The sequence below is a fragment of the Nomascus leucogenys genome, chromosome 13, assembly GCF_006542625.1.
Source record: "Nomascus leucogenys isolate Asia chromosome 13, Asia_NLE_v1, whole genome shotgun sequence".
Classification (NCBI taxonomy): domain Eukaryota; kingdom Metazoa; phylum Chordata; class Mammalia; order Primates; family Hylobatidae; genus Nomascus; species Nomascus leucogenys.
The window spans coordinates 71,439,732-71,448,614 of NC_044393.1; the positions used below are offsets into that span (position 1 = coordinate 71,439,732).

General features: G+C 48.0%; 1 protein-coding gene across 2 annotated transcripts; it reads right to left on the bottom strand.

Moving 5' to 3' along the window:
• Positions 1-226: 226 nt before the first annotated feature.
• On the bottom strand, positions 227-3,608 carry FEZF1 (FEZ family zinc finger 1). Of its 2 annotated transcripts, XM_030825803.1 has the most exons (5): positions 2,867-3,369; positions 2,495-2,716; positions 2,103-2,237; positions 1,725-1,857; positions 233-1,275 (listed from the first exon to the last, which is right to left on the bottom strand). In XM_030825803.1, exons 1-5 carry the CDS (start codon positions 3,293-3,295, stop codon positions 917-919), a joined length of 1,278 nt encoding a protein of 425 aa, XP_030681663.1. In that variant the 5' UTR covers positions 3,296-3,369; the 3' UTR covers positions 233-916. The 2 variants fall into 2 exon arrangements, with proteins under 2 accessions (XP_030681662.1, XP_030681663.1); XM_030825802.1 differs by having other exon boundaries at positions 227-1,275; positions 2,495-3,608.
• Positions 3,609-8,883: the final 5,275 nt, after the last annotated feature.

The following is an 8,883-nucleotide window of genomic DNA, read 5'->3' on the forward strand; positions in this document are numbered from 1 at the left end:
TATGTTTCTGTTGGAAAACTCCATGTCTTCTGCTTCTGAACTTTACCAGATTTCATAACTTTACCCAAAGGTGTAACCATTTAGAAGAGACTATTTGCACTTGATAGATTTTCAGACCAAAACATTAAGTATTACTAATCCAGGGTTTTAGATTTTAAAAAGGCGGATGGATGAAGGAGTCTGAGTCAGGGATCTTTAGCTGAATAGTATGAACAGAGCCCTAAAGTTTGTTGATTAAATAAGCATGTTCCAAGTATTTATTTCCAACAGTCAATGAATCAATTTTCACGTGCAATAATCAAAACCAAAATTCAAAATCATCCATAATGAACCACCCTTATCTAATGTGTATGTGTGTGTGCTCACGAATGTGGAATGTACCCCTATGGGCGCACACATCTATGCGTGTATATATGACATACACACAGTATTTTGTTACTTCGGGGAAAGAGGAAATGATCAACATCCAGCAGACATCTTGAGACCGGAGAATCAACACAATGGAAATATATACAATAATAAAATTAAAATGATGCAGCATTCCCGGGTAGAATAATACAGATCTCAATAAATATAGCAGAAATTTGCTTAAACAAAACAAAACAAAACAAACACCATCTCTCCACCCAAGATGAAAAGTCTTTCCAAATTAAAAAAAAAAAGAAAAACAGAAAACAAGCAAAACTCTCCAAATTTTTCATAATTGTTAGTGCCTATATAGAATATAATACACAAAACCATTTAGCAGGTGCATGCAAGAGGCGAAAGGCCAGGGGCTGCAGAGGCTTCTGGTCGGCCCTAAAGTGTGGGGCCCTACATGCCCTGGGGGGTGCAGACGAACTCGGACCAGGAGCTCCAGTCTGCCGCTGCCTCAGCGTGGGGGCACGGCTGAGGCTGGGAGGACACTTAGCCTCGATCACTGGTGGCCCTGGTGGAGCCCGGGCTGCAGGGGCCCCGGGGTTGGCAGCGGCGGCTGCAGAGGAGGCAGCGTCACCGGCGGCTGCTGCTGTAGCGGGGGCGGTGGTTCAGTGCCTGGTTCGCCAGCTGGCGTGCGGGCCAGCCCCAGGCTGCTGTCGTGCAGCTTGCGGACGTGCTTCTTGAGGTCAAAGTTCCTGCAGAAACCCTTGCCGCACGTGGGGCAGGTGAAAGGCTTCTTGTCGTTGTGGGTGTGCATGTGGAAGGTGAGGTTGTAAACCTGGTGGAAAGCCTTGTTGCAGATATTGCACTTGAACTGCTTCTCCCCGCTGTGGGTCAACTTGTGGTTTTTGTAATTCCCTGAAACACACAAATGACAGGGATGTGGTTCTGAAAAAAAAAAAAAAAGCTTAAAAAGGGAGGAGCAGACACGTCGAAGGTAGCGCCTGGCAAGCAGAAGAGCCGCCACAGGTCCCACAACCAGTGCAGGGCTACTCTCCGTGCCTGCACTTGTCTCCCTAAGTTTATTTTCAAGCATCACATCAACAGTGATGCCGTTTCCTTAAATTTTAATACACATTTATCAGTCCAATTACATAGAATGAGAATATGCAGTTAAAAAATATACCCTTGTTTTATGAATCATGCCTTTCTCTAATACTAATCAGACTTCGAGTAGGGGGTTAGAATGGCAACAAATGTGCCACATAACTACACTTTAAACATCGTCTTCTAAAACACCCCGAAAATATTAAGTATGGCTTTTCATAAGACTAACCATGAGAGACAACATTTCCTGGTTTCCATACCTTTTTGATGAAACCCTTTGCCACAGAATTCACACACAAACGGTTTGTAGCCTGCGTGTATTCGGGTATGAGTGTTTAAAGTGGAACTTCTATTAAATGCTTTGCCACACTGGTTACATTTGTGAGGTTTTTCCTAAGCAGGAGAAAGGAAAAGCAGAGACATTTCGATATTTTCTAATTATGTGAAGTTCTGCAAGCTCAAAACACAGTAATGCTTAAACACTTTCAAGCAGAACAAAAGCAAACAATACATGGCATTCACCCTGTTCAGCTAGCACGTTTTAAACGAACCTTATCCTAAAGAGCAAGGCTTTATCGGCTGTTTTTCTGCAAATAGTTCGGAAGCAAACTAGGTGAAATTGAGACAGATGAACACACCTGCGTGTGAATGATCTTGTGCCTGCACAGGGTGCTTGCTTGCCTGAAACCTTTTCCGCACACTTTGCAAACGAAGGGTCTGGCTCCTGTGTGCACTGGCATGTGACGGGTTAAGTTATAGTGCGCATTAAAGACCTTAAAATTAAACACACGTAGAACAGGTTAGCTGCACAAGTAACTGAAATCAAACCGGGCAGAGAGAGGGTAGGAGGAAGAGAATCTTACAAAAAGTGTATACAAATAATTACCCCCAAAATACTAAAAAGGGAGGGAGGAAAGGAGGAGCGAGGGGAGGAAGGAAGGAAGGAAGGAAAGAAGGAAGGAGGGAAGAAAGGAAGAAGGGAGGAAGGGAGGGAGGGAAGGAAAGGATCTCCGTTTTGCATTGTACTTGCCTTTCCACACACTTCGCAAGTGAAAACTTTGGGCTTGGCATTAGGAGAGCCTCGGCTGAAATCCGAGGTTTTGAACGCGATTTTTTCCGACAGAAGCTGGGCGCTTTCTTTCATGTAATGCTGCAGTTGAGCCTGGGACAGGTCTTTGAAAGCTACTCCAGAAGGGTATTTCTCCACCGCCGGGACCACCAGTTTATTCCTTTCGGCTAAATACGTTTTTGGCTGCGGGTGCAAAGGGGAACTGAGGAAGTAGGAGGCCACCGGGTGGATGTTCACGCCGGCTGCCGGGTGGCATGGGCCGTCACCTCGGTTCAGGTAGCACAAGGCGCCCATGGCGTGGAATGAAGAGTGGTTGACCACACGCGGCCTTACCAGCTTGTACTGCTGCAGCGGCAGCGCGTCGCGGGCCAGGTCGCCCTTGAGACTCAGTGCGCAGTTGAGCAGGTCGCTGCAGCTGAATGCCGGCGCCGAGGGCACCGCCGCGGGCGCCGCCGGGGCCTCCAGACTGGCCTTCCGCGGCTCGGAGCCCGTCACTCCTGCCTTGGGGCTTGTGTCGTAGGCCACAGGCACGAAGGGGATCATGCAGGGGATCGACGAGTTGAGATGCAGAGAGTGCTTGGGTTCCCCCTTGGGTAAGGCTCCCTGCAGGAAGTGGGGGACTGGCAGGGCCTTGGGCTCTGGGGTGCGCGCCATGATTCGTTCAATGGAGAAAGCCAGGGGTTTGGACGTGCTCATCATGTTGCCCCGAGCTGGAGCAGTCGCTAACATTTTGGTAGTCGCGTTGTGGCAGCTACTGTCCATGTCTGAGTCGCCAGCGTCCGTCAGCCGGGGCTGGGCTGCGCCGTCCGTTGCCTTGTTCCCTGCTTGTCACAGACCTGCGGAGAGGGGGACGGGCACCATCACCACCAGTAGCCTCCTCCTCCTCCTCCTCCCCAGCATCACCAGCCGAACCTGCCTGCCCAGCCCAATGGACTCCTGCCAGCCCATCGCAGAGTTCTTGGCGCACCAATGACTCGGGGACAATCACTACTTATTTCTATCAATAGAAAGTGTTGTGTCAATAACGCAGCCAAGATCTCGCCAATCGTTAACTTCCAAGAGGAGAAGGTAAACTAGATAATTGCTCAATTCGCTTCCAACAGTCAACAGGAAAACTTTTTTTTTTCATCTGCAGTCAGTAACTACTTTTCATTGGTGAGTGAGGTTCCCCGCCCAGAAAAGGCGGGGGCGCTTTCACCCGCTTGGCGCGCCCTCCCCTCCGCGCACACACTCTGCCGCGCACACTTCACTACCCTCCGCGCCCCCCCACCCCCACCCCCCTTTTGCTTCCTCTGCCTTTCTAATTCTCAATCTGCTTAACCAGGCTTTAGAGGCCAAGCAAATCTGAGATCAATTTTCTCGTTTAGCTCTAAGTGACATCATCTAAAATCATTGTGCAAGGGCTAAATAAGGAAACGGAGTCTAATTCAGGGGCAAACGCCAGGCTATATTTATCAAACGCCAAGCTCCAGAAAGCCTCGGCCTGGAAGCCTCGGCAGCGAAATCCGAGGTTTCGCTGCTTGGTTCCACTGGGCCTGGCTGGGCCGGGGTCAGATCTGTGCCACCTCATTAGACCTCTTTCTTCCTCCGGGGCTCGGGGTTGCCCGCTCCCGGAATCCCGGAGTCTCCGCGGCCCGAACCGAGTCTGGACCATTTAGAAGACGCCGGCAGGTAACTGGCCTCCCAAAACGCCCCTAGAATTAAAAGCCTTAGGAGGCTTGTTCTGTGTTTGTGGTTTTATAAAGGCAATGCCCGCGGCAATAGGCCTGGGAAAGTCGCACTTTCATCCACAAAGTTGAGGAGTTGCAAGGAATAATCGGGTGTCACACCGCAAGCAACCTTGACTCGATCGGACCCCACCCAGGATACACACAGACGCGCGCGCGCGCACGCTTCCGAGTTTCCATTGAGAGTCTGGAAAGAGCATTTCTTTCTTAAGTACCTGCGCTCAGCTAGAGCTCTCCCGGAGCATTTTAAATACTGAATGCCGAGCGGAGAAGGGAAACAGAGTGTATTAATCCCCACCCCGGTTGCCGGTGTCTGCAAGCCTCCTCTAAGCAGCGCAGGCGGCAGCCTGGATGTCTGTGGGCATCAAGGAGAGTTGCCGGCGCCAGAGTTGTGTCCACAGGTACACTTGTGCCTCCCAAAGAGCGCGCGTAGAGACCATTTCCCCTGCAACGCCCCCCAGCCGTGCACCCGCCGGGTGTGGCACCTCGGCCGAAACTCCTGGGGCGGCTCGGTGGAGCGTGTGGAGGTTTCCCGGAAGACGCCTATGGCTGCGTCTCCGACTGTGCGGGTTCCCGCCGCCCAGGCAAGAGCGACCAGGAGCGCGCTGGAAGCTGCGGCGCGCACCTTTCCCGGCCCAGTCCCTTGCCAGCCGGCGATCACGCAGAGCTGAACCCCGGAGCAAGGCGCGCAGGAAGGGCTGCACAGAATTGGAAGACACTGCAGCTGTAAGCTGGCGTGAGGAGTCCAAAGGAGCGCGCAGAGCTGCAAGCAAAGGGCGGTGGGGCCTGGACCCTGAAGTGAGTGGCCGACCGCAGCAGCTCAAGGTGCCATCTGCCTGGTGAGTTAACCCCACGTGGCTGTGAGACAGGTGGTGGCGGGTGTCAGGTATTGGGCCAAGTGTAGTGGGGGCGTCCTTCTGCTAGAGCTCTGAAAAGGGTTGGCCCCGGAAGGCTGGATAACGGCGGACTAGAAACCCTGGCATTATTAAGTCCCTGAGCAATTTCACTCGAAGATGCGAAACTGGACCTTAAACGAAGGAAGTTGACCTCAAAGTATTCCCTCCTCTCTACCCCATTCTCAACACATGCCAGGCAAGCTACCCGGGCCCCTCCGCCTAACTCTTTCTGCGAAAATCAGTTCCGCCTCTGCCCCAAGAGCCAAGAGGGGTGGAAAGGAAGAGAGCTTGGGCTGGGAACGCGCCTGATGTCTAACAGAAAGGCAGTGGCAGCTGGGTGGGTGGTGGGAAAACTCACAGGCTGAAGAAATGGGGGAGGGGGAGTGAGTCTTATTGGAAGCTGAGGACAGCCAAGGGGCAAGATGGGGGAGAGGTCTGGCTGAATACGACCGGCTTCAGCAGCTAGGCCTGGGAGTGCCTCGTTTCAGGTCTCGAGGTGGCTTCAGGCTGGGACAACTGATGCAGCAGAGAAGGGCAGAGCGCCCAGGGGGAGAAGGCAAAGCGGCACTACACTCCAAGGCGGCCCTTTGGAACCGTCCTTGGCCCGGGTGCACCTACTTTGGATTCGCCCAGGCTGCAAATTTTCTTTCCTTTTGCTGGGGCCACGGGGCAGAGCACCTGGGCAGAGCAAGCGGAGAGGCGCCACACCTCCGAGAGGCGCTTCGAAGTTGTTCTTGGACCGGGCGCAGACACTCAGTATTGGTCAGCGCTGGAAATTTTCTTTCCTTTTGCTGTTGGGGTCGCAGAACCAGTGTCCTCCTTTCCCCTGCTCAGACAAAGGGCACGGGAAGGGCTTTGCTGGGGCAAAGGGGGGTGGGGGGGTTCTCTGTCCCACGACAGATGGGTCGTGGTTAAGACTTTAATTGCTGACTTTTGGGCCGGATCAGATTCCTTTTCCTACCTGCCACTTCCCAGCAGCGAAAAATCCCCCTCCTGCTGCACTCCTCCGCCACCGGCCTAGGTTGAAAGGAAAAAGCCAAGAAGCGCAAAGCAGCCCGGCTCTGGAAGGCTTTGGAGAGTCCAGCTGACTTGTACACAATTCGCGGCCTCTGGAGCCTTACCTGCCTTCTTGACTGAATGCCATCAGTTTGTTTTACGCTTGTGATGTGTCCCTCCCTCTCCCCTTCTTCTCCTCCCCCTCCCCTCTCCTTAACTGCAAAAGAGCCTTTATTTGACCTCTGTAAATTTCTCCTTTGGTGTATACCAAACTAAAAAGGAAAAAATATTGGCTAAGAGGTATGCATGCTTTGTATAGTTTATATTTCAACAGTTTGCTTTTCACTGGTCTTTTCAGGATTTGCCCTTTTGGCAAGTGTTTGAAAATGTCATTTGAGTTAACACAAATATGGCAAAGCATCAATGATGCTCTTCCTTTAAGATGGCCTTGAGTTTACTAAAGACTGAAAAGGTGCTATACAACTCCAGGCCTTGATATCCAACATTTGTTAATTTTTTCAAAACCTAGCCAAAAACACATGTTAATTAGTAATACTATCTCTGTTAAATAAGAATTGTCACAAAACACAAAATGTATTTAGAAAGGGCTTCTATCTTACTGTCCAATCTGTCTAGTACTTTATTTCCAAATATATTTGGAAATAACAAAAAAGGCAATAAAATCAGAGTATATTCAGCAAATTCAGAAGCTTTCAAAACGTTTCAACACAAGTATTTTTTAATTATTAAAACAAATGCAAGGGAGCCTTGTTTGTTTTGTTAATGGCAAAATAGAAACTCTTACAGTTTCTTTGGATTTTCTTTGAGAATCCTATAATCCTCTTTTTTTGCTGAGAGCTGATGATTAAGTGTGCCTCCCCTTTCCATCCATGGAAAGGCAGTATTTATAACCTCAAATCCTCATGGAAGGCGAGTTTAAGTGTATGATTTATCCTTTATGAAATATCCTGAGGAAACCACAGCAGTTCATGATATGAAGAGGCCAGATAACAAACTCTGTGTTAAGATCTATTTTAAAAATAAGAAAAAGTCCTGCTCTTCTAAAGTAATTTAACATTCTCTTTTTCTAAGGAATCTGATTTTGACTTCAATACTTTCTAAGCTGTGTTCTTGCTATTACTAAAAAACATGCATGATTTCCACAGGCTTTTTGTTGAAGTCCCTATCATAAGCAAATGCAGTTTCTGGCTATGGTTACTGCAATTCAAAATAAAAGGTAATAAAATAATAGAGCCATACATTACCAAATAAGCCATAATCTCTTATTCCTTGATATGTCACAAAATACTATGGATTTTTTAAAATTAAAAATGGATTGGAAAATATTATAACTAATTCCGCTTTCTGCCCTAGTTCATTGACTTGTCCCTGGTCATGTTTTTAGAGTTTTCTGGCCTGCTCAACATCTCTGACCCCCAGCGCCTTCACCAAGAGCAACAGTCAGCTTTCTCTTTGCTTTAGCTTGTGAGCTAAGGGAGGAGAGACGAAAGCATTATTATTATTCTGAAATCACCCCCCACCCCAGCCCTGACATTCAAGCACATCTACACTTTTTCCTATTTAATACACAGCACCAAAGGCAACATACTGTACTTCTAGAAGGAAAAACACATTTTTTAATTCCTCTACATTTTCTGCTCATAGTCTTTATCTCTGGCTGGTCTTTTGTTATTTCTTTTGGTGTGTGATGGAGGCAGGGTGACGGGATGGGACACAAATAGCAAAGGTCTGTAAGGTTCAAGGAAAGAGTTTCTGAATACCTCAGATTACTTAATACACAACGGGAACTAACTTTCCAACACATTAGCAAACATATTGGCAACAAGTTCAAATTTAAGGCTACTAGTGTGCTTTTAGTTAGTTTGGTAGCAAATAAAGAATTCTTGCTAATTTCCTAAAGCATGTGAAGGACAGTATCACAGGTTATACGCGTGGGAAGGGTTGATTAACTCACAGAGCCCTCCTCTCTTTGGAGGAAGAAGTGTGAGGGTGGATTATTTGTCTCTAGACCTTTGTTGTTACTATTTCTTTTATATTAGGATTTCATTTAAACCCAGTGAAATTATTTCTCTCAAAACAGCATTTACATAGCAAATCAGTTTCTGAAAGGAAATGAAGAGCCCAAATGTGAGAGCTGTTAATGAGGCGGCAGGCAATACAGACAGCGAGCACTTGGGCTCAGTTTGTTTCTGACCCTCCACTAATGCTGAGATTTTTCTCACCCATTCCCACAGGCCTGTGAGGTGTGTTCCTCCAGACTGAGAGGCTACGACTCAGGGCTGGACTTTATGGAAAAAAAGAAGTTTATAAAACAAGTAACCCAGTTTCTCCAACCTTTACTGTGGAGCAACAGCGTCAAGCAACAAAACCCAGCAAAGTTTTGCTTGTCACTTACCACGGTGTTACTGAAATCTGGAAGGTGAACAATTAGAAGATAGCCCAGACATGCTCTATTGCTCTACACTGAAATACTTGCCTCCAATAATAGAAAAAAACTGTTTTCGTGCAATTGGTTGATTAGCGTTTGGCAGCAGTCCCTAGACAATTTTAAAGACATTTTGTGTTTGTGGTCAAAATTAAAAACAGACACACACACAGAACAACCATATTCAAGACACAGTTCGACTGTTTCCTTGACACTACCCACGAGGTTTAAAGCATTTTTGATGTTATTTTCAAACTTTCTTAAGTGATCCCATGAAATAGAAGT